At 47.0% G+C, this 24,691-nt stretch overlaps 2 protein-coding genes across 3 annotated transcripts in view; one reads left to right on the top strand and one right to left on the bottom strand.

Annotated features, from left to right (window-relative positions):
* The window catches only part of Syn2 (synapsin II), a 153,460-nt gene that overhangs the window by 109,436 nt on the left and 19,333 nt on the right, over window positions 1–24,691 (top strand). Inside the window, exons 4-10 of the mRNA XM_085686879.2 lie at window positions 1,283–1,439; window positions 5,977–6,066; window positions 16,767–16,829; window positions 17,201–17,343; window positions 21,530–21,604; window positions 22,049–22,151; window positions 23,358–23,507. Of these exons, the coding sequence (XP_085543005.1) occupies window positions 1,283–1,439; window positions 5,977–6,066; window positions 16,767–16,829; window positions 17,201–17,343; window positions 21,530–21,604; window positions 22,049–22,151; window positions 23,358–23,507 (781 nt within the window). The remainder of the gene's footprint in view (window positions 1–1,282; window positions 1,440–5,976; window positions 6,067–16,766; window positions 16,830–17,200; window positions 17,344–21,529; window positions 21,605–22,048; window positions 22,152–23,357; window positions 23,508–24,691) is intronic.
* Window positions 6,246–14,466, bottom strand: Timp4 (TIMP metallopeptidase inhibitor 4). 2 transcript variants are annotated; one of them, XM_085686881.2, is made up of 5 exons: window positions 13,817–14,466; window positions 12,576–12,673; window positions 12,047–12,161; window positions 9,168–9,292; window positions 6,246–8,430 (listed from the first exon to the last, which is right to left on the bottom strand). In XM_085686881.2, the coding sequence occupies exons 1-5, from the start codon at window positions 13,953–13,955 to the stop codon at window positions 8,332–8,334; spliced, it is 576 nt and encodes a 191-aa protein (XP_085543007.2). In that variant the 5' UTR covers window positions 13,956–14,466; the 3' UTR covers window positions 6,246–8,331. The 2 variants fall into 2 exon arrangements, with proteins under 2 accessions (XP_085543007.2, XP_085543006.1); XM_085686880.2 differs by having other exon boundaries at window positions 6,246–8,449; window positions 13,817–14,451.

Genomic DNA, 24,691 nt, shown 5'->3' with positions numbered 1-24,691 from the left:
CCTAACAACAGGAAGGTGGGCTTGCCCTTTCTGGAACCTGAAGAAGAATATAGGAAAAACAGATGCCCATTCAGGTGTGACATGAGCTTAGGTAGGTCCTACAGCAGGATAGATGGGCTTCTCCATCCGTGGGTCAAATGTGTCATGGAGATGCTCACATAGGAAGGTAGTGACAGAAGGTCCAGCAGCAGGGCTCCAGGGCAAGTGCCAGTGTGGGAGCTTGGACTGCTCCTGAAACTGGGATATAAGATTGGGATTTGATGTCAGGGATACAGCTGGGCTTCAGTGTCCACCAGGAAAGGCTTAACGGGGGGTGTCTGGACTTCACATCAGGCCCCAGAACTTGGGGAAAGGTTAGAGTACTCTCAGCAGATGTCGTACCATCTTGGTAAGAAGTGTTTGAACGACTGAGAGGAGCTCCTTTAGCCTCACTAGAGCTGATCTCTGAGCTGGGTTGGGCTGGATCTGTAGGTGGGGGTTGGATGGGAGCCTGGGCAGAGGACCAGGTAGGTCATTGTACATGGTGTCAAATGCTGAGCCACAGAGCCTTGGGGGCAGATGCTGCCACAAACTGCCTCTCTGGGAAGGTCTCTGAAGCTAGGACAGGCAACCTAGTCCTCTAAAGCAGCTATGGCTAGGAGCTTGCTGGCTAGAGGTGAAACCAGGGAAGCTTTCCCATGCATGGGAACATTCCGTACTCTCCGTGCTTCCTGCAGCCCCGTTGCTCAACCTCAGTTCTGCGAAAAATATTTGCACTGCTCCCTAGCGTCCGTTTTGGAAGAATAGCATCGGGAAGTTTGGCATCTGCCCTCAGCCAGCCTAGCGTCTTGCTCTCCTGGGGCCTGATGAGGGCATTGCCTATTTTAAGGAGCAGCTGTAAGGAATTGAACAGTACGTTAAGATCAGAGATCTGGTAGTTGTGTGGCCTTCCAGGACCAACTCTGGAAGCACAGGAGCTTCAAGTGTTCATACCCCTTTTGAGGATAGAGAAAAATCTCTTTTACTTAATGTATATTGCTCTATAAGTGTCTTTTCCCTTCTTCAAATATTTGTATGCTAGCAAAAGGCAGCATTTAGTCCAAAGGAATGGGACAGATTCAGAAGCGCAGTTCTCAGACCTCCTTTGGAAAGTGTCATGAGACCTTATTACCCCATCCAGAAAGGAGTAATAATAACACAAGGGTCATGGACTGGGTGGTCTTTGGCATCTCTTCTGCCTTAGGCTTTGGAAATGTGTCACAAGGTGCTAGCTAATGGAAACCTGCCTCTGCCCTCTTCCCAGGTCCTTCAGACCAGACTTTGTACTCATCCGACAGCATGCATTCGGCATGGCAGAGAATGAGGACTTCCGCCACCTTGTCATTGGCATGCAGTACGCAGGGCTCCCCAGCATCAACTCCCTGGAGTCCATTTACAACTTCTGCGACAAGCCATGGGTGGTAAGGCGCCTTTCCCCCACTTCCCCAGAGCACTTCCTTCCAGAACTCCATCCTAGCATCAGCTAAGACCTGAGGCTTGGGAGCTGGGGCTGGGTGGAGTAGGCCATCACCTACTTACCAGATGTCCTGGGCTGCGAGACCTCTGACCTCTCCACCATGCTGCCCAAAGATCCTGTGACAAAATCCTTAGAGCTCTGTGGGTCTTTCCTTGCCTGGGAGCTGCAGTGATAAAAGTGCCTACCTCTTGCCCTTAAAATGGGTAAAGACCTAAAACTGACAGGGAAACCCGACTCAGCAGGCAGAGCTCCACCAGCCTTCCAGCAGCCTTGGAGTCACACTCATTCACACCCGCGTGAACCCGACAGTTAGTGTGAGCTGAAACTTTCCTTTGAGACACTTAAGTCTTACTCCTTCATGGGAAGAGAAAGAAAACGAGGAACATAAAACCTCCTGCTGGTGTGGTGCCACCCTCTGCTATTATTCTGTGTAATTTCATTTAATCTTCATGATAAATTTACCAGGGAGGTATTATTATTTTCACTTTTATACAGAGCAATAAGACCCAGAAAGGATTAAGCCACTTGCCAAACTTACAGAGCCAGGATTTCTGTACGTCACGCTGTCTCTCACACAAAGTGAAGAACTGGCTTGCTTTCCTCTTCCACGGCCAGTGGAGGGCCGTGGAAAGCATTGCGTGAAGCACGAGGTCCTAGGATGACTGGGGACTCTCCTCTGATAGCTCTACTGCCCCTGGCTGGCCTCGTGGAAGGAAATGCTTGCCTCTAATCATATCCTCTTCATCTTGTTTTTCAAAAATCAAGTTTCACACATGCTAGATTGCCAAGGCTCACCAGGCTTATTGTGACATTTCTGAACCGTAAAGCTCTTGGCTCCGGGAGCTGGAGGGGTATTGTATAACCACGTGGGCCCATTAACTCTGCTCTTGACTTTTTTGCTTTGTCCACGCTCAAATGGACAGCTTTCCTATTCTCTGGATGGGAAGACCTTCCAGTGCAGGAGGAAGAGGTGTGGACGAGGAGGAGGAGGAGGTTAGAGAGCTGCTGTGGTCTAGGAGAGGCTGGGTTCCTGAGCCCCGCTTTCAGCTTCTCCCTGTGTGTGGCCTGTGACATCTGGAATCCTACTGTTCTGCAGAAATGGGCTAAAAGGGTGGCGTGAGCTGAGTGTGCAGCCTGACTCAGAAAGCGCAGATGAGGCATCTATCAAATACCTCTCATTTCTCCTCAGTCACATGACCTTCCTCCTGAAATGTGCCCTGACCCACCCCATCCCTACTTCCTGTCAGAATTTCATAGGTAGGGCAGAGTTTGTTCAGTTTCCTCCAATTGCTCGCCTTTTCTCTTAGTGTGGCCTCTACTGTCTGATCTACTTATTTTCCTATAAGAATAAAATGTGGTACAGATAAAAAAAAAAAAAAAAAAAACAGAATTCGGGTCTCTCATAGCTAGACAAGGTGATGCCACTGGTACCAGTTTTTACTGAGTGGCTGATTGACATAGCCCCATGGCTAACCATCTTCTGTGTCTACAAACTGTGACTAACAGTAAAAGCCATTACTTTGTTATTATAGTTCCCTGATATTTGAGACCTCCTAAAGGACATGGTCCCATGCTTTCTTTTCCTAAACTGTGACAGAGGCTAGAGAAGGGAGGAACAGAAAGATCCCTCACGGGATCTGGTGAGGGGTCACATTCTCACCCATTCACAACCCCAGCACATCGCCTTTGGCATGGCATGGGAACAACAGGGCTTGCTGGCCACACACCAAGTTCTCCCTGCATCTCACTAAGCAGCTGCCGCACAAATGACATTTTACGGGTTGTTCTCAGCTTGTCAGTAGAAGTGGACGCATTTAGTGACGGCGAGGGGAATGTCCCTCTGACACGACAACTTTGACTCGTGTTCCCTAAATTTCTTTGTTCTTGATGTAGGGAGAGGCATCCAGTGGGCTAGAGAAGGCTATGCCTTGCACCAGAACGACTCTGAGCAAGTCTGCTGCCCCCAGACTGGCCAGGGCAGCCGCTGGGGTTTCAGAAGGAGAAATGGATGAAAGCAGTGGTCCAGAGGAAGCAAGAATGCCACCATCCCTGATTACTACAGTGGAGCTGAGTTCTAGGTTATTTGGGAATTGATAGACCTGGGTTAAACTAAAGGATTTCATATCTAGGAGAGACAGGATTAGCAGAATATTCAAAAAGAACCCAAAAGCCCATTTCTTTAGTGAATTCCTTCTTGAGTCATTTAGGCAAGTGGTTTAAATAAACCTCTTTCTATTCACCACCAGCCCCACACCAGCTCGCAGATTCAGCTTTTGCTCTGCATAGAGGAAATAGCCCTTATCAGATGTTACCTTTGTTTAATTGGTAACTGTGTACTTACGACTTAATCTGAGTTTCCAGGGAGGCAGAGGTTTGATACCAAATCCAGTCCATTAATCAGACAGGGAATTGGGTAGGGAGGGTAGAATGGGCTCTCAGGGACCCAACTAGAGCCTGGGAACTGGCTGTCATTTTAGTCTTGGCTGTCCCAGGGCCCTGGGAGTCTGCCGGAGGCCTTCCTGGCATCGGTGTAGTTGTCTGTGTAACTCACCCACACACAGGGAAGATAGGGCCCCACATGTCTTGGTGCCATGCCAGAGTGTGGGCTGCAGCAGGACAGAGGTCTTTAGGCAGAGCTGGCATCAACTCCCTGGGGATGCTGGAGAGCCTCAGAAGCCCAGACAGAAAAGGCATCCAGCCAGGTCCAGGTGGGCAGGTAGATCCGAAAGGTCAGGTGACGAAGAATTGGGGAATGAAGGCAAGAAGGGGCTGGAGGTCAGTCAGAGCAAACTGAAGGCTCCAGGGCTTAGAAGTAAATAGAGAGCTATAGAGGATGCAGTGGGCAAGGGGTAAAGAGACCTGGGTACTCTGCCAGTGTGGCTTTAGTACCAGGTATGCCCTAGGCTACTCTAGCCTCGTCTCCTCAGACCCGGCGTGGAGACCATTCGAAGTGTGAGATCCTGAGTCCTAAAGAAAGTCTTAGACTTCCGAAACTACCAGTTCCACACCCTGAAGACATGGCCCAGAAGGGGCCATTTTAATAAAATCTTCCCCACCAAAGGACCAGAGTCTGATGGAGAGGTGTGGGGAAACGCAGTAAAAGATGTTCTTCCTGATACATGGTGTGAGAAGCTGAAGGAACCAACAGTTCTCTGCTCACTTCTAAAGAGGGAGCCTGGGAGGGAGGGGCCTTTGGTCCAAAGGCAACTGCTGAGTTAAAAGGAAGACACTAGGAGACTCCACTTTGCTGATAACCCTTCCGGACTAGCTCACACACTAAGATTCCTTGCAGAGAATGGAACTTGAGCTTTGGGGAAAAGGCTCTAGCTTTCCTGTCTCTGACAAGTGGAGGTAGGCTTGGTCCAACAGCTTCCTCTTGTAGCTGACCAAGCCATTGGCGGTTAGAAGCCTGAACTGATCCCACTAGAGAGAAGATGCTACTGCCCATGCACTGGGGTGGGCGGTGTAGGTTAGTGTGGACGAGGTGGGGAAGATCTGTGTTCCCTGCGAGAAGTGCATGGCCTCTGTGGAATCTGAAAAGTAGGCACTCACAGGATCCAGGAGAAAACCAGACTGGGAAGAAGGCTCTGGCAGAGAACTGTGCTCAAGAGCGTGACCTCGGGCCGTGGGCCTCTCTGTTGTTGAAAGGTCAGGGAGTGCTGGATGTGCACCAGAAGCCTTCCAGTCCCAGCACTGTGAATACCTGAACCTTGTCTTCTCTCCTTTTGCCACACATAAAGGGTCTACCAAGTTTAGTTCTTGTAATTCCAGCAAAGCAGAGCCATGAAGGTAGTTCAGTGTGTTGGACCACTGTGACCCTCCCTCCAGTCTTCCTGAGGAACAGCCTCATGCCTATCACCTCTTGTGCAGACTCTGGTGGCTCTGTATCGTGCACGGGAGGGTTGTCCTTTATTTCTTTGCCTGGTGCTAGAACTTCTGAGACTTGGTTTCATCTCCGTCTTGCTCCATTGCTCAGGAGAGCACGTGTTTGGAGTTAAAGAGTTCACGTTTCGGTCCCATCTTCACTTCTTTTTAGCTGTTACTGATTTCTTTTCCTAAAGACAGTATTTTACCATTTAGCCTGGCACAATGGCCTGGAGCTCACTCTGTAGTCCAGGCTGGTCTCAGGCTTGTCATCCTCCTGCCTCACTGAGTGCTGAGATTATAGATGTGCACCGCTCCCCCTGCACCACTCCCGGGATTCTGGTGAAGTTCCCTGCCCCTTCTCAGCCTTGTTAATTTGAAAAGACTGGGTGGAAACCATTAAAATTAAGTAGATCCTCAGTGAATACTATCTTTCTCTTTGCTTTCTTCTACTAAAGTATATGTCCGTATAATTGTATGTACCTTTCCTTTCTTGGTATTGTCAGTTTATTGAACACAATATCTTCTACAGAGAAAATGTTCTATTATTGGTGAACTGATGTTTTGTCTGGTTCAGAAACTGAAAATGCAGTGATATTATTTCTTGTCTTTTGCAGTTTGCCCAGATGGTAGCCATCTTCAAGACACTGGGAGGGGAGAAGTTCCCACTCATCGAGCAGACATACTATCCCAACCACCGAGAGATGGTAGGTGGCCGACTGGGGCTTTGACTCTGTGCTGTTGCTACTCTTAGTCACATGGTGACTCTGGAGGTCTGTCAAGGGCTCAGCGTCTCAGGCCCAGCCCCTCAGGTAGCTGCAGAGGTGCCTAGAGGAGCAAAAGTAGCTAGATGCTAGCCAACAGCTTTGTTTTTCACTTCTGGGTATCGAGTAGAGGGAAGCAGAAACAAAGGGCATTTTAATGAGAGATGGTAACAAATCTATAAATCAATAGTCAGGAGGTTTCACAATTTTGAGTGTCGCACTAGCTTAAACCATGTGTCTCTGGAGGTGTTACAGTCCCTCACCGGATGTCAATTTCTTAACCACGCCAAGTGGGCATAGCTGCCCTTGACCAGGATACCTAATACAGCATGCATATGATTTCAAAGAGATTCCTCATGTAATAGCCTCTGGTGGGTATGAAGCCTCCTAAGGTAGAAGCTTTTGCTTCTGTTAGTCTCCACTAGACTTCCATTTCCTTTGCTGCCTCCAAACTGTGACAAAGCAGAGTTAATCCTATGCTTTCTCTGAGTCCGCCCCCTGAGATTAGAAGGAAAAGAAAATTGGTCGGATGAAAGCTGTGAAGATGTTGCACATGGAGCAACCTGGAGGTCACTTTCCATCTTCCTCCCCATCCCCACACCCTTTGCCCAAGGATGGTGTGGATTATCACTGGATGATCCCGCTTGGAGACTCACTGCCAGACCCTCCAAGTGCTGTGCTCTGGGACAGAGATCATGTTTGGTCCCCTCCCACTCCCTCCTTCAAAAGGGATCTCTATCATTGCATTTAAATCCAGAGCCTTCCTCCAGCACCACATACATGGCTCTGCTCACCAGTTGACCATATATCAAAATGAGAAACAGTCCTGAGTTGTCAGAAGAACTGATAATCTCTGCCATCTTTTCCAGCGCTTTCCCCAGGAAAAGGTTCTGGGATGTTGAACTCTATGGTTTAGCAAATCATAGAGGCTATTGTCAGTGTTTCCTCATTTAGGCAAATAAGAAAGGCTTACAGAGGCTGAGGAGCATTCAGGGGCTGGTAACTAGAGTCTGAGACACAGAGGTAATGGGACATAGCTGAAAGGTAGAGATACCCTCAGAGTCACAGCTAGCTCTCTCTCTGCTGTAACATCTAGACACACAGGTAACGGGGTGTAGCTGAAGGGTAGAGATACCCTCAGAATCACAGCTGTCTGTCTGTCTGCTGTAACATCTAGCATTATAGCCACTGAAAATGTTTGAAGCAAGTACAGGCTGTGTTCCCCACTAGCATGTGGTTCCCAGAGGGTTCTTTTATTATCTCCCTCTCACCCTCTACTAGAATTTGGCCTTAGGAGAAGACCATGCTCTGGGGTCACTTTTGTTGTTTCATCTTTTTGTCTTTGCTTAAAAACAAAGTTCTAAGATAGGAACAAAGACATAAGCAATCTAAAGGAGGCTGCGGAAAAGTCCCTGGCCACCAACTGAAGGCGGTAGAGATATCTAACCTAGAGGGAGAATGCTTGCTCTTGTATAGTAAGTCTTTCCTTGTCCAGAGATGAATGCTAGCTAGGCCAGTCCTTCTGCCAACAACAGTATCAGGGGCCTTGCAGGGCACCGGGAAGAGTGGGCTGTTCAGCTCTCACTGTGTCCTTTAAGCAGACGAAAATGTGTCAGAGGATTAGGCTAAGTTGAGCCAGTGGGAGTAGAGGATATGGGGCTTTAGTGTATTCTTTTCATTCCAGCCAACCAGCCCACTCAGGATACAGTCACCCGTTCCATAGCGTGCACCACAAGGCTGTCCCGTCTTACGACACTCGCGGCTTCTCCTTTACCATATGGGCTAAGAAAAGGAACAAACATTTTCCTGACTGGAGAAAACAAAGCCAGAATAAAAACTTTCAGTAGTAGGTATCAACTAGACTAACGGGCTTTGAGAGAGGAGGGAGAGGGCCTGAGAGCAAGGCAGCTAAGTCAAACTACCTTCCCCAGCCCTCGACAAGTTGGGAGCTGGAGATGTGGACATAAGCTGTCACATGCCCCACAGCTGCCATGATGCTGGCCAGGTTGCCCACTTGTCACTTCCCATCATCTGGTAACAACATGGCAGGTGGCGATGGTCAGAGTACCACAGAGAAATGGCTTGGTCTTCGGGACTCTTCCAAGGGTGTGGTGTTCACTGGTCCCCACTACGGCTGGATGATGTCAACATACTCCTTCCGGAGGTGTAGGTGGCCCCGGTACCAGCTGCAGATGCCATCAACGTGCTTCATGCAGACATAGTGCTGAGCCTGGTACCCATAGAGCTTCCGTTCCAGCAGCCAGTCTGTCCAGAGACACTCATTGGGGGCTGAGATGGTACAGGGCACTGCGTAGCAAGTGGTAATCTGGTGATCACACAATATCAGGGTGAATAGAGTGTCCTTCCTCTGTGCTGCCTTGCACATTCTGTGTGTTCCCTCACTGCCATTTCACCTGCCTTGGTCTTTTCCCATCTCCAGGTCCCTTTTGAGCTCTCCTCCCGCCTCTCCTGGTGAACAGTATTATTCTGGTGTCACTAGACTCAGCCTTGATTGGTCCCGTGCTGCCAAGACTGTAAATGCTCTTCAGAGCTTTGATTTCTTTACCTTAAAATTAAAATCTTGGTCTTCACAAATTTGTTATAGAGTAAATTAAAATTTGAAAATAAATTAACTCTTACAGGGCCTGGAAAAATTACTCTGTCTGTCTTTCCCTGCTCCCTTCTCTCATTTTTTAAAAAGATAGTATCTCACTATGTTGCACAAGCTGGCCTCAAACTTGAAATTTCCTTCTTGCCTCAGCCTCTCAAGTACTGCTGAGCCACATCTCGCTTAGATTGTCTTCCAATGACGATTTACGTGTCATTTCAGTCTGCCCTGTGATTGTGGTGTCCCACCCAAAGGAGAAGTACTTTGAGATAAGGTACTGCAGTCTCCACCGTCCTACCCCCAACTTCCATAGCACAGTATAAGTGTAGGAAGTGAGGAAGTACATGTCAGTGGAGGAACGCGCAAAGGATGAGACTCCAAGGCTCTAAGCTTGCCCCTCACCCACAAAAGACCTTGGAAATGGACATTCCCTTACTTGGCAGCCACAGTTCTGGTGGTAGTGATGATTCAGACTCTCCCTCTGCACCAAGGACAGGTCCTCCCAAGGCTCAATGTAGTTGCACAGATGGATGAAGACTTTTCCATCACTGAGAATCTGGCCTTTGCGGAGAGAAAGGAATCTAGTCAGATCTAGTCCGAAAACTGCTTAGGACTCCCAGGGGTCCCCATCATTAAATAGCCCAGAAAGTAATGGTCTCTCTCTCTCCTTTTCTTTTCTTCCTTGATTCCTCTTCCCTCCCTCCCCTTACCCCCTCCCTCCCTCCCTACCTCCCACCCCATCCCTCCCTCCCTCCCTCCCTCCCTCCCTTGCTACCTTTCTGTGCTGAAATTATGCCTTATTTATGCTAAACACACACTATATAACACAAAAAACTCCAGTCTTAGATGAATTTATGACATCAGTGAAAACTCAGGACTCAAAGAAGGGACCAGCAAATCCCTATAACCTTTAAAGCCGAGACTAGTACCCGGTGCAAGGCAGAATTATGGGGTGTGGTGGAGGTCTGTTCCTTAAGCACGAAGCAGAAAAAAAGGCGGGATTTCAAGTCAGCCTGGAGCTTGTCAGATCTGGTGACACGTGCCTGTAATGTTATCGCTCAGGAGACTGAGGCAAGAGGATCAAAAGCTTGAGGTCAGCCTGGGCTACATAGCAAAACTGTTTTTTAGAGAAACAGACAAGTAAACAAAAGGTACAAGTTAAAAACAAACAACAAAATGGCTGACTGCAGGAGTGGGGATATAGCTCAGTAACAGAGCACACACTTAGCTTGTGTGAGGGCCTGAGCTAGATCCCTAGCACAGGGAGGGAGAAAAATCCAGGCTGTGAGTAGGCTTTGTTCTTTTGCATACTCCCTTTATATACTAACTGCTGTAGCCATAAAGCAGGTCCCAGGAGCTTTCCAGTGGACGGTAGGAATACTAAAGCTGTTGCTGACTCTAAGTGAGGGACTGTGTAGAGTGCTTGGTACAGCTGATGGCCCTCAGAAGATGTCTACTCCTTTCCAATATCCATTCTGGCCTCTCCTGCCCAACTGATACCTGTCTCAGTGACTATTTCCCCATAGGAAAGTGTCTTTTTAAACATTTGTTTATCAACTTCCTTCTAATCTTTCATGGATCTTTTCTTAAAGAGCCCGGAAGTTGTGAGCCCCCATGTGGGTGCTGGAAATTGCACTGGGTCTGCTAAAAGAACAGCCAGTGCTCTTAACTGCTGAGCCTTCTCACTAGCACCAGAGATGGCTTTCAGTATGTCTTCTCATCAAAGCCATCCCCTGCTATAGGAAATCCTACAGCAGGTAGTTACCCGCCCACTGGGGCGTGGCCTCTTATACTGTTTATGCCAATGTAGAGCATGCATCCAGCCTCTTTTTTTCGGCTGCAGGATTCGTTTTCTGACAAGGTAAACCCTCACCTCTGCTAGGATTTGGTTACTCAGCCATTTATTCACTAAACATCTGCTATAACCTAGTACCAGATGTAGAAATCAATATGGCAGGTTCTCTCCCCCTTAGGAGGGTAGACAGAAAGTAGGCATAGTTTACTGGACTGCAATCACCCAGATATAAGAACAAAGGAACGTATGCTTATCTCCAAGTGTAGAAGAGGGTGGATGAAGGAAACTGCCCTAGAGGAGCAGATGCTCATGCTGTGTCTTGAAGGGATGACTGGGAATTCACTGTCAACAATTGCAAGGGCCTCTGGACACTGGGACTGTTTCGTCCAAAGGCAGGAGGACAGCCATACATTTCAGCTCTCAGGGAGAAAGGTGCAGGGTGCGATGTCACTGAGAAGTGACACAGAAAGAGCTACAATGGTCACAGTGTTCTAGTCACAAAGGACTTTTCCCTATCAGCGAAAGGACCACTGGCTTCTCCTGAAGGCATGGCACCACCGACACTTTCTTTATAGTTATGTTTCTCCACCCTTGGCTGCTCTTTGACCTCCTCAAGAACAAAAGCCCCCATGTGTCCTTCCCCCGATACACATCAGTACCTCAGTGAGGGCGAGACCCACAAAGTGGGTGCTTGAGAAAGGGGAGGGGTATCAAGAGATGTGAAGAGACCGGTTGACTTATGAGGACCTGGAAGGTACAGTGGCATGTCTCGTCTCTGCAGAGGCTGCCCAGGGCAGCACAACCCCACATCCTCAGAGCTGAGAAGCCCCTGTCATTGTGTCCTCTTCAGGAGCCGTGTCTGGACTAGGAAGTCTTTGAGAACTATGAATCCCCACTTTCGTGCCCAGGCCTGGCAGTCGGGAGTAGATGGTCGTCTGCGGGCTCCACGGGTAGAGTGGAGCACCTCCCAGTTCTCCCTGTGGGCTGGGGGTTTTGTTTCCCTTGATTTCCATCTTATAGACCAGCTTAGAGCCACCAAACAGTGTTGCTTCCCCACTTGTCCACAACCACACCAACACCTCTTTCCCAAAATCCCAGAATACTTTAGTGCCATATTTATTTATTTATTTATTTATTTATTTATTTCCCCAGAATATTCTTGGGTGTATTGGATAGATGTCTCATTTACTGTTCTGTCCCAACCAGTTCGGTATGGAGGCTGGCCCCACCTGGGGTTCATGGAGGTGAACTGTAGAGTTGAGCTTGTGCACAGGGCGGCAATAAACACAAGGGAAACACCTCCAGGAGACGACATATTTGGGCGCAAGATGCCAAAAACCTTATACCAATTAAAACTTTCAAAATGGAACTAGCTGTCCTCAATTGGTAGAGCAGACTGTCCCGAATCAGTGGCCAAGATCACAATAGCAGGGGCTCCTGCATTGAAAGGGAGTCTCATTGCTCCTCCCAGCTAAGCGGCCACGGTCACTATCACACCTCTGTTTAGCCCCTTAACTTACCAGTCAGAAGGTACTGCTTTTGGCTGTTGGTTTCTAGTTTCACGCCACAGAGAGAAGAGTCAAATGGTGTGTAGACATACTGAACGTCCTTGGCCTTTTCGAACCCCTTAAACATCTGGAAGACAGTTATAGCAGAGCAGCACTGGGTCAGGGCAGGGCTGCAGGCTAAAAGATGCTCATCTCTTTCCAAACATCAAGCCAATGTCTAATTCAGATTTGGTGAACAGATAACCTTGCTGTTTATTTATTTATTTTAAAATAAATCTAAACCTTAATTTATTCCAGGGAGAAGGGGAAGTGGGTCCCACAGAAGAAGGTGTAAGTCAGGATAGACAGTGAGTCCCTACCCTGAACAGTCACTTGGTTCCCACGGGTCCTGCTCGTACCAGCTCATATGGTTCCACTTCAGCACCGTCCTAAGGATTCCTGAGTCCATGGCCTGAGTCTCACTAGGTTCATCCTTCCATATCACAAAACCCCATCCCTCCATCAGCCCATCATGGCTCAGCCCCTGTCCTGCTCCATGTACCTTTATCTGTTTGATTTCATACCGGATCATTTTTTGAGTGTCAGCAGGGTCTTCACTGGCAGGAACTACCTTCTCACTAGAGATTTTTGCCCGGATTACTGCACAGAAAGAAAGGGAAACTTCAGCACTGTGGGAATATGCAGTACGAGATCAGGATGGCCTGGGGTCTTCTGAGTATACAGTGATTGGCTCAAGTGTTTTTGGGTTCTCGGCAGTGTGACGCATATGGGAGAAGGAACTTGGAATTTACTCTGTAGTGGTTGCCAGCTTCAAACCCTTCAGGGTTGTTAGGTCCTTAAACTGTGTTCTTTCTGCTCTTTAACCTGTTGGTTTCTAGAGTTCGAGTTCTCCATAGCCCTGGGAGTAGTGAGTGGAGGGAAGGAATCCCTTCAGGGCAATTGGTGTGGGATTCATCTATTGATACATCTTAGAATCTCTTAAAGCACCTACAAGTGAGAATAAAAAATGCTTATCAGATTTGTAAATGTTCCCATTCTCCATTGAAGTAGTTCATCTCTTGCTATTAATCAAAACCTGGTTTGCTTTTTGGTTTTTGTTTGTTTTTGCTTTTTTTTCCCCCAGAAGACTGACCCTAAAGCCTCACATGTGAGAGGCAAAATTCTTTGTCAGTGAACTACAGCCTCAGTCTAGGAAAATTTGCTTAATAAAATTCTTTCTCTATGTCTGATTTTGCACTAGGCACAAGACTCATCAACAGAGTTCTTATCCTGCAGAAGTCTAGATCTAGTGTAGAACACCTTAGAAAAATCAGCAGCACCCCACCACAAAGGCAAGGAATCAAAAAGCCTTCAGAAAATGAAGAGTGAATAGTAGTTTGCCAGAAAGTTAAAAAAGGCATGTGGACATCCTGCAGTGGCACTGTGGCAACTTCAGCTGCAGACAAGGAGGCAGGTGTTTCATTGCAAACGCCCCTCCCCTCAACAGTTCTGAAAATTACTGGATGGCTTTCGTGACAGCTAGGTCCCATCAAGCTGAGCTGACAGGAACTACTCTGGAGATTTGTGATCGAATATTTATTTATTTATTGCCCTACAAATCAGGCTTTGTACTTCAAAGGTCTATAAAGCAACAGCCATTTCTGACTTATCAGCTGCAGCAGGAGATACCCATGCAGGATCTTAGCTCCACCCCTTCCTTCAGATTCCAGGTCTACAGCTCTGCCCAACACCAGTTTCCCAACAGGCATCCCCTGGTATGGTCTTCAAAGGCCATGGACTCACCTAGAGCCGAGTGGCAGACGTGCTGCTGGGGGTGCGCAGGCGCGCAGCTGCACGCCTCACCCAGCCCCGGGGGCCACAGCAATGCCAGCAGCCGCAGCACCAGCGCCCAGCTCAGCGCAGCCAGGGGGCTCCAGGGCATGACACTGCAGAGCCCCTGCTGAGCTCCTGGGGTCTGCCTGCCTTAACAAACAGCCCCTCCAGGACTCCTCCAGAAAGCCTCCTGCAGTCCCAGTCTTTATGAGGTGGCTTTAGGGCCAATCCCGCCCCCCATGGGCTCCTCCCTCCTTTGGCAGCAGGCCACCCACAGCCACCGGACCCAAGGCCCTCCTGACTAGACCAACAGACCCAGTAATGCGGAGGAAAGCCCCGCAGATTCCGAAAGAGGCAACAACCTGAAAGCAGAGGGAAGACAGGGCGTTGGGGGAAGAGCAAGAAAAGCAAAGACTAACGCAGAGACAGGAAGGTAGAAAGATGAGGGACAGAGGCTCCGGCAATAGGAGCAAGTGAGGGGAGGCATAGACACAGAGAGACATAGGCCAAGTCAGAGGCAGACAGAATTACAACAGGCAAAAGAGACAGTGACAGAGGAGGACGGACCCCTCGCTGAGCGGCATACTGGGAATGAGACAAGCTACTCAGGGCTTCTTTCAGTCGCAGGAAGTGTTTTCAATGCCCTATTTATGAGGCTCCAAAGCAACAGCAAACAGTCAGGGAACAGGACAGAGAAAGTTGGGGTGTGTGTGTGTGTGTCTTGGCGCTGTCAGCTGGGGGGTGGGGAAGGATGTCAGAGAAAGCAACCAGTGCTTTAAAACTCCTTTTCACAGCCAGAGCCTTCGACTGCAGAGTTCAGAGAGTTGAGGGCAGTTCTTTCCATGGAGCTTAAAACACAGGCTGTCCTGTTCAGCAGGTCAGGGCAAACTTCAAAAACCTCAAAGCCCCTACTGCACATCATTGCCCCTGGAGACCGTCATGTTGCAGAAGGCGGAGCCACTTAGCAAACAAGCCAGGCACTCCGGTCATTGTGACCCAAGCCTTGTCCACTGTTTGTCAGCAAAGTGCTCCAAGAATCTGAATGAAAAGAAACTCGTGGAATGACTGCCTCAGTGGGAGCTGGGGACTGAGTCCTGATTCTGACTGCCACTGGATCGTTTTTGTGATCTTTGCCTCTCTGGGCCCCAACTTTTTTCTCCATGAAACAGGACTGGACTACACGGTTCCTCTCTTGTTGTTTTGCAGTCCCCAGCACCAAACTCACGTTCATGACCACGGCTCCACTCCATGAGACTCGAGTTTTCATTATAGACTTGACTTTTCCCTGCTGTTGATAGCTATCTCGTTTAGAGGAGTCCAGTTAGATGGCAGTGGTGATGTTTGAAAGGGGAATTGGGAGAGAAGGAGTCAGACAGAGGCAGGTGGTAAGAGTGGTTCTTCACACAATGCTTAGACCAAGATAGAGCTGTCACTTGGAGGGGTCTTAAAAGCATCATCCCAATCTTGTCACTTGACAGAAGTTCAGTGCTATGAGGTGACTGACAGGTCAGTGCTGGAGAGAACTAGAATCTTCGCCTGCCAGTGTGCTGTCTGCTGCTCCCTGCTGTAGCTGCCAGTGTGCTGTGCTGTCTGCTGCTCCCCTGCTCCCCCGCTTGAGCTTCCAGTCTGCTGTCTGCTGCTCCCCCGCTCTAGCTGCTCCCCGCTCTAGCTGCTCCCTACTCTAGCTGCTCCCCTACTCTAGCTGCCTCCCTGCTCTAGCTGCCAGTCTGATGTCTGCTGCTCCACCTCTCTAGCTGCTCCCCCGCTCTAGCTGCTCCCCTGTTCTAACTGCTCCTCTGCTCTAGCTGCTCCCCCGCTCTAGCTGCTCCCCTGCTCCCCCTCTCCAGCTGCCAGTCTGCTGTCTGCTGCTCCCCTGCTCTAGCTGCTCCCCTGCTCCGTCGTGTTACTGCTTCTGCCTTCATTTTGCTGCATCTCAAAACCCTACCTTCAGAGGGTCCTTCCTCCTTTAAGTCTAATTATTCTTCCTCTGTTTAAACAAGACTACTTCGAGGGAGAGTTTACTTTGTTGAGGATGTCTTCCCAGGACAAACATACCAAATTCTTATGTCTTCTCTCTTCTGAATCCTGAACTGGACAGAAATAGGTCTTAGCATACTAAGTCTGTGTTTGGTACTGAGACTGTGGTGTTGGTAAGCAGTGAAGAGTGTGACAGAGGAAGAGGACAGTTAGGACCAGCATGGGAAAGATGGCATGTGATGGGGAGAGGTGGTCAGAGGTGCATGTTTCAGTGGGCATTAAGGTTCTCAAAATCCATTCCACACGTTTCTGGTTTCTTACAGTGCAATCTGCAGCCAACAAAATGCGCTCTTTCGTGAATCAAAGAAAACTTCTCCTTAGCTGAAAGGAGGTCCTGCCAGGGTTGTCTAATGCAGGGGAAACTGAAGCAGTGAGATGCAGAAGGCATCAGATAGGAGAACAGGGCACACGTAGCCTACTGTGTGACCTTGGGAATGTTGCTGCCATTCTATGGGTCCCATGTATAAAGCAAGTAGTGTACACTAATTTTTATTTTAATGTTTTTATTAATGTTATCCAAAAAGTTCATGCAATATATTTTGACAGCATTCACCGTTTTTTTTTTATTATTTGTTTACGTGGATATATGTGTGCCTGCATGAGTTTATGTGCACCATGTGCATGCAGGAGTCTGCAGAGACCAACAGGTGTCAGAAGCCCTGGCGCTGGAATTACAAAAGGTTCTGAGACATCTGGTGTGGCTGCTGAGATTTGAACCCAGGTCCTCTACTAGAGCAGCAAGCTGTCTTAACTGCTGAGCTCTCTCCAGCCCCTATGCTGAGTCTTTAAAGGATGTTCCCAAGGGTTGTCCCAAGAAAAATATTTTAGGATGTCAAAGAGAAAAGACTACTGACCAGTTCATATCTTTCTTTTCTTCTCTCAGCTTACACTACCTACATTTCCTGTGGTGGTGAAGATTGGCCATGCTCACTCAGGCATGGGCAAGGTAAGGCAGGATGCCTGGTGGCAGTCTGGGTTGTGTCCAAGGGGGCTTTTACTCAGCAAACCCATTGGTAGACTTTTCTTCCTGTGTCAGTGGATTTCTCCATAGGACCTGACCAGGTCCCTTGGAAGCCATGGGTTTTGTCCAGTCAGACAATGAAGAATACAACCAACCCAGCTGGCCCCTTAGATCTTTTACAACTAGTGTGACCCTGGCTCCTGGAAGGGACTAGAGACAGAGGAGCTGCTAGAGAGATGGGATGTTCATGTTTACCAGTGTCAGAAACTGTGTGAATGGCTTGGAATAAGCCCTTGTGGTGTCTTGGTGTGCGTATCCACATGTCTGCCTTCCTGTCTGTCTCACATCAACATTAGGTCAAAGTGGAAAATCACTACGACTTCCAGGACATTGCTAGCGTGGTGGCCCTCACCCAAACCTATGCCACAGCAGAACCCTTCATCGACGCCAAGTATGACATTCGGGTTCAGAAGATTGGCAACAACTACAAGGCTTACATGTGAGTATTGGTGGAGTGTTCAGCTGATACTAACTATCCACTTTCCCTCGGCAGCCACCGTTTAACCTCATCAGAGCCATAAGGTAGGACCAGGGAAAGGACGCCACTAAGTCAGGCTTCTTAGCCTGAATTCTTTGTATGTCAGAGAGAGGTCTGAGAAATAAAACTATAGCCATTCCACTAGTCTCTAAGTGGAGTTTGCTTTCTCTTCAGACAGGAACAAAGGCTATATATAGACTACAGTCGTGGTAGTATTGGGTCTTTTCACTAATGGTGCCCACAGGTTTTCTTGACTTACATTGTCACACGGGTTATGACCGATGTTGCTAGAACCAACTCTTCTCTTTTTTCTTCTAAAAACCATGGCAGAGGTTAAACCTGCCACTATATTGTGTTCACATAAATGCTCGGTTTAATATTTTGAAAAATGGATTGTGCTCCTTGTGGCCCTATGCACTCTTTAAAACTGCATTACACACACTGCACTTTTCATACTTCAGAGGATCTGCATGCTCCACCGGGCTGCAAGTCCACAGAAGCAGCTGAGCCCGAGTGTAAACGTCGAGCCTTGGAAACGCTACCACTTTCCCAAGAGTGGATGACTGTTCCACACAACCACACCTGCCAGGAAGAGTGTAGACGTCAGGAGGACAAAAGACTTCAAGATTGGCCTGGCCTCTGTCATACACATGCAGAGTTTGCAGCTCCAATTCTGAGACTATTAATCTATGGCATTTTAAGAAGTTGGTTAAGATATAAAGTTTTCTTTACAAATAAAGAAGATTATTAACACATGGATTTGCTTTCTGCCATTCAGCACGGGAAGTTGAATGCCTTCCTGTCCTCAGCCATACACACCTGTCCCCACTGTCCCCCTTCCCCTCTTCTCATTGTTGGAACCTCAGGAGGTTGGGAGATAGTCCTTTCCAGACCTGCTTTCAGCCTTAGTCCTTCCTACATAGACTGCTCTTCTCTAGGGTGAATTTCTTGAGGGGAGAATATAAAATCACTGTGTTTCTCACCTTGTATAGCAGTAGGCACCCACAGACTTCGGGGGAAACCCCTGAGGAAAATTGAAGCATGATGGTGGGGGTGTCTTTCTGATTCAGGGATTTTGGATTGTGATCTGTGTGGGAGTGCACATGTGTGCGTGTGTGCACACACGCTCACATGCATGTCTGTCTGTCTCTCTCTCTATGTGTCTGTTTTTCTGTATGTATCTGTCTCTGTGTGTGTCTCTCTCTGTCTCTGTGTATGCATGTCTCTCTGTCTCTCTGTGTGTGCATTCATGTGTCCTCTCTGTCTCTGTGTGTTTGTGTACGTGTGTCTGTCTGTCTCTGTATGTGTGTGTCTCTGTCTCTTGCTCTAACTCTGTGCATGCTCACATGCTACCTGAATGTTTATGGTGTTGGGGAGCTGGGGGTTGAACTCAGGATCTGGCACATGTTAAGCACATACTCTATACTAGGCTTCACTATCAGTCTAGAATTTATTTTTTACTTTTATAGACTACTTCCTCTTTCAAAACATTCATAGTTGTATATTTATCATTTTCCTGTTTTCCAAAGAAGAATTAAGCATTGTTTTAAAACTATGCACATTTAAAGACAGTAGGGTTTTTGTTGTTTATTTGTTTTTTAATTGGTTAAAAAAGATGCAAAATTGCATATTTCTGGCTAGGAGAGGCAGGCAGATATCTGTGAGGCCAGCCTGGTCTACATAATGAGAGAGAGAGAGAGAGAGAGAGAGAGAGAGAGAGAGAGAGAGAGATTGATTCTCCTTGCAAGGGACCATTAGTGTTTTGAGGGAATGTTTATGTCCTCATTGTCTCTCCATCGCATTTCCTCTCAGGCTGTTGACTACACCGCTGCTCTGAGCAGGAATGGGCCTAGTGATAGCTAAGGTGAGGTGTGACAGTCAGCAGTCTTTCCCTCTGGAAATCCCCAACAGCACCATTTGGTGGAAAGATACCCATCCTGCCTGCTATCAACAGAGGCAGTGAAGCTGTCCCCGGGGCCTTTCAGTGCCCACTTGCCCGCATGCTGCAAGGAGCCTATATGGGTCTGTGCCCTGTGTCCCACCGTTAGGGGAAGGCATGAAGTCTTGGGGAATTTTGCAGATTTTGAAGCACTGTACAAATGTAAGGATTTACTATTATTATTCACTCACAATTTCTGAGCCCTTTATTTCATGGCTATGTGCTGAGGACACAGAAACGAATCGGTGTCCCTGCTTTGAGGAATCTAGGCCCAGGGACATATTTGTAACAATGTAATAAAATCATATTTTATTATGATTTTTATCATTTTCTTCAAGTTTTGCAAGTTTGTTTTTCTTTTTTTAATTTTATTTTCTTTTCCCTGCATCCCTCCCTCCCTTCCTTTCCCTCCTTCCTTTCTTCCCTTGCTGCTTCCCTCTGACCCTCTTTTTTTCTCTTCTTTTTTCTCCTTATGCTTAGTTTCTCTCTCTCCCCCCCCCCTTTCTTTGAGACATGGTTTCTCTGTGTAGCTGTGGCTCTCTGTTTCTTTAGAATTTTATCATGTTGAACTTTATCAAATGCTGTCTCTGTGTCTATTAAAATACTCATGCAACTTCTGTCATTAAATGTATTTATACAGTGCTCATTTTTTTTTATTTTTTGTTTTTGTGTGATGAATCAATGTTGCTTCCCTGGATTGAAACCAATTTGACCTTGATGTACCTTCAACGATTTGTATTGCATTTCTTTGTGTGTATGTATGAGCATGTGTTCTCATGAGCATAGCTCTCTCTCTCTCTCTCTCTCTCTCTCTCTCTCTGTGTGTGTGTGTGTGTGTGTGTGTGTGTGTGCCACAGTGAAAGCATGGAGGTCAGAGGATGACCTAAGAAACTCAGGGCACTAGTCTTTGTGACAGGCACATATATCAACTAAGCCCCCTTGCCAGCCCTTCTTCATGAATTCTTGAATTTGGTCTGTAAGTATTTTGTTGAGGATTCTTGCATCTATATCCACCAGTGGAATTGGGCTAAAGTTTTCCTTTTTTGTGTTGTGCTCTTACCTGGTTTGTATATAACAGAGTAAATTTGGTGGCTTTCCTTTCCTTTCCATTTTTGTGACTTTGATGAGTATTGATGTCAAGTCTTAAAATCCTTTACAGAACTCAGCAATGACTCCATCTGGTCTTTGCTTTTCTTTCTGATTAGATTTAATTACTGTTTCATTCATGTGGCTTGTTATGGATTTAATATATCACTTGATTTAATTTTAGTTGGCTATAGGTTTTTAGAAATTTATTCGTTTTTCTAGATTTTTTATTTTTTATGATGTAAGTTTTCAAAATATTCTCTAATGATCACTGACTATCAGTTGAGTTTCTTGTATCAGTGACCTCTTTCATCTCTACTTTGGTTGTTTTGAGTCTTCTATTTCTTCTGCTTAGTTAATTTTTTTTAAAAAAAACCAACTTTTAAATGTGTAGTTCTGTGTATCATGGTTCTCTTAGTCTCACTTTCTTAAGTTCTACCCTCATCTCTATTTCTTGCCAGTTACTACATGTTGGTTTGGTTTCTTGCCTTTCTTGGATCTTGAGGTACAACATTGGGTTATTTATTTGAGACCTTTCTGAGTTTTTTCCACATTAGGACTTTAGCTATACACTTTCCTCTTAGAGGTGTCTTTGCTGTATCTCAGAGCTGTGTCTTTGCTGTATCTCAGAGCTTTAATGACTGATGCTCTCATTTTCATTTGATTCTAGGAAGTTTTTAGTTGCCCTGTGACTGTTTCAGTGGCCCAGTATTCACTCAAAAGTGCATTGTTCATTTGCCATGTGGTTGTGTAGTTTCAATGATTTCCTTTGCTGTTGAACTCTAGTTTTCCTCCACTGATAAGATAGAAGGAATTTCAATATTTTGTCTTTGTTCAAGTTTGCTTTGTAGCCTCTATATACTTGATTTTAGAGGTTTTGTGAGTCTTTGAAAGATGTATTTCTTATCTATTGGATGAATTATTCTGAGATAGACCTTTGTTGAGAAAACAGGCCATCGAGGTGACAGGTGACTCTTGGCCCAACAGAGACCCTTTAGTTGCTCAGGAGAATTCTGGTGGGGAACACAGCAATAAACTGGTGATGGACAGTTCTGGAATTCCTGCCCCTTCTATGCTGGCATGACTCATAGCCTGTCCTTTCCTGGTGGGACCTTGTTTCAGGAGGACATCCATCTCAGGGAACTGGAAGACAAACACTGGCTCTGCAATGCTGGAGCAGATCGCCATGTCAGACCGGTGAGTGAGCGACGTCCCATCCGCATGTAGAGGAAGGCGGCTGTCAATCTAGAGGTGTTACAAATAGGCAACATCTGAAGTAAGGGGGGCTCTGTGGAGATAGGGCTAATAAAACTCAGAGGCTCTGGCAGCCAGAGCCAAGTCAAATGCTGTTACAGAGCTAATGACAATGTGCCATAGAAGCTCTAACAAAGAAATAACAGTGTCGGGTGGAAGGCCTTCTAGATGAGATGAGGCCTAACTCTGGGCTTGGGAATCTGGGTGAGTTCATGGGGTCAGAAAGGGGAGACACCATAAATAGGCACAGTGCTCGGTGGTGGAGAGGAAAGGAAAGAAGAATGGAGGTGAGGGATGGGAAAGGTGAGCTCAGCAAGACCTTATCAGAATGTAGGCTAGGTGTGAGCTTATGGTCTTAGCCTCAGGACGTCTTCCTGTCCCCTCCAGGTACAAGCTCTGGGTGGATGCCTGCTCTGAGATGTTTGGTGGCCTGGACATCTGTGCAGTCAAAGCTGTGCATGGCAAAGATGGGAAAGACTACATTTTTGAGGTGAGTCTGGTCCAAGGAACAGATGAGTATGCAGTGACATCCAGACTGGAACCAGACTTTTGGCTCAAAAGTTGTGTGAGAATTTCACACCACATTTAGAGTCTTCTGTTATGAATGTCCAAGATGGCAGATCAGCATAGCCAGCTTTCTCTCCAAGTGGAGAGCTGTTGGCCAAGTCACACAATAAGTAATAGATGGCACATCTAGGTGCCTGGTTCCTAGCCTACTTTGTTATGAAAGCATTGTAGTGATTGTATCATTTTTCCTCTGAGAAAACCACCTTTGAGAATCATTCAGTCAAACCTAAATCACTATTACATGAGGCAATGGATCCTCTCTACTATTGATGTGTGCATATGGCCGCAGGGTGAATCAGTTTCAACTTGGCACCTGAATGCATGTGATTCTTTCTAACATCTCTTAGCCTTAGTGATATTGTACTCTGCCTGGTCCCCTAACCCAGCTTGCTAGCTCTCTTCTCTCATGTTAAAGGCAAAGCCGTGGCAGTGAGAGCCCCACACTACTCCCTCACTGGACTCAGTCTTCCTGGAAATACAGGAGTTGGTGTTTCCAGAATAGTAGTGTCAGGAGGCTAAAGTGGGTTTCAGATTGAAAATATACTCCATAGCCTGATTAGCATGGAACTTTCTAGATAACCATGCCAACCTCTCTGGGTAAGCCTGTTTATCCTCTGCAAATGAGAGTTAAGCCACAGAGTCTATGATCCCCCTAAAGCGGATATTTCCAAAAGAGAGGAAGTATTGCTGTAGATACAGAATCAAGATTAGTGACAAGCAGAGAATCTGTCCTGGTCAGGAGCAAGAGCAGGAATCAGGCCGTTCAATGAGCAGAACGTTTGGGGACAGACTGAAAAGTCAAAGGGTGAAAGCCGCCTGCTCTAAGGCGTTCCCTCCCGTGTCTTCCTGCTCCTGTAAACTTGCAGCCCTGGGCCATACCCTCTCCTGCTCTTTTTCCTCTTCTCACTCCCAGCACTCTGCATCTCAGAGCTCTGCTCTGGATGAACGAAAAGGAAAGGGGTCATGGCAAATGTTTGCAGGAGGAGCAAACAATCCCTGCCGCTGCTGAGGAACGTAGTTCCAGCCAACCAACCCACTTTGCTGCCTTAAACTGTATCCATTCCCACAAAGCACAGCAGGTCTTTATATTTTCAGACCTTTTCCTTACCTGGGCCACATCTTCCACCAGGTCATGGACTGTAGCATGCCACTGATTGGGGACCACCAAGTGGAGGACAGACAACTCATCACCGATCTAGTCATCAGCAGAATGAACCAGCTGTTGTCCAGGACTCCTGCCCTGTCTCCTCAGAGACCCTTAACCACCCAGCAGCCACAGGTAAGAAACTGCAAAGACATCCAGCACAGTCATGAACCACTGCTGCAGACACTGTGGCTCAAGAAGAAGCAGAGGTCAGATACCTATAGACCTAGCTGAAATCCAGGGGCTTTCCCCTCTTCCTTCTCTTCCATTCCTTCCTCGCCCCTTTAGAGGCCTCCTCCTCCTGCAGTTCGCAGAGTATCAGCTATGGAACTGTGCAGAGGTAGAGTCCTGGATCTTCGCCCTGAACATGAAGACTCCAGAGAAGTACATCCCACTTTCCTGTGACTTGGGATGTCTTGTTTTGAATTAGGAGATCTCTGAGGGAAGTCTGAACCAGATAGTTCAATGGCTCTTTATTGCTATGAGTATAACAGCATCTTTCTGAGAAGACTGTTGGTTTGGAATGAAGGGAAAGCTAGCCCCCAGTTCTGGGGGAGACTGACATGGTAAAATTCAAATTGGAAATCCACTTTTGTTCCTCTGAGAGAGAGGTGGCCTTCTCCAGTTGATGTGGTACATGACTCTCATCATAGTGGCAGCATCTCAGATACAGGCTCCTGGAAAATCCACACAAACTTCTGTAGAACCTTAGGCCCAGGAGCTCTGCAGCAGGCCAAAGAATGGATAGCACCTCGGGCCTGAAGGAGGTATTTCATCTGTCAAAAGTATATCCAGGACTTTCACCTCTGAACTTTTATATAATAGAGCGGTAAGAACTTGCACAGTGAATCCTTGAGTCTTAGCAAACTTTCCCCTAAACATCTGTGTAACTATGTAAGAAATCATTTCCCTTTAAGGAAGGTCAGGTTTTGACATTTTTGTTAGGATTCTCTTAGAAGGCTTTCCTTCAAAATTCAACCTGAAATAGTTTTGGGGAATAGACTAGACTAGACTAGACTAGAATAGAATAGACTACTGTAGAGTGCCATCTTTGAAATGATCATCTCCCAAGTTAGGAATTCTAGACCTGCTTCTGTTAGCTTTATGACCTTGGACAAGGTCCATAGCAGTAGATAAGAAAAAGTAACCATAGTTCATATCTCTAGAGTATTATGAGAATTAAAAGAAGAAGAAAAAAACCCTAAAATAAGGCAGAACAATATGAAGCACCCAGTGATGGCTAATGTACGCGATAAGCACATTCTGGGTTTCGATCCTACAGTCTGAAGCCTGAAGAAACATCAACACCTTATCTAGAG

The sequence above is a fragment of the Myodes glareolus genome, chromosome 3 (genome assembly GCF_982192425.1).
Source record: "Myodes glareolus chromosome 3, mMyoGla1.1, whole genome shotgun sequence".
In the NCBI taxonomy this organism is placed as follows: Eukaryota; Metazoa; Chordata; class Mammalia; order Rodentia; family Cricetidae; genus Myodes; species Myodes glareolus.
Note: the sequence above shows the minus strand (reverse complement) of the source record. Positions and strands in the feature narration are given on the sequence as shown.

Coding starts and splice junctions, on each gene's coding strand:
- Timp4 (XM_085686880.2), bottom strand. CDS start 13,955: ATGCCCTGGAGCCCCCTGGCTGCGCTGAGCTGGGCGCTGGTGCTGCGG. Junction 12,162..12,575: donor ATGAAATCAAACAGATAAAG/GTACATGGAGCA, acceptor ACTGTCTTCCAG/ATGTTTAAGGGGTTCGAAAA. Junction 9,293..12,046: donor AAAGCAGTACCTTCTGACTG/GTAAGTTAAGGG, acceptor CTCTCCGCAAAG/GCCAGATTCTCAGTGATGGA.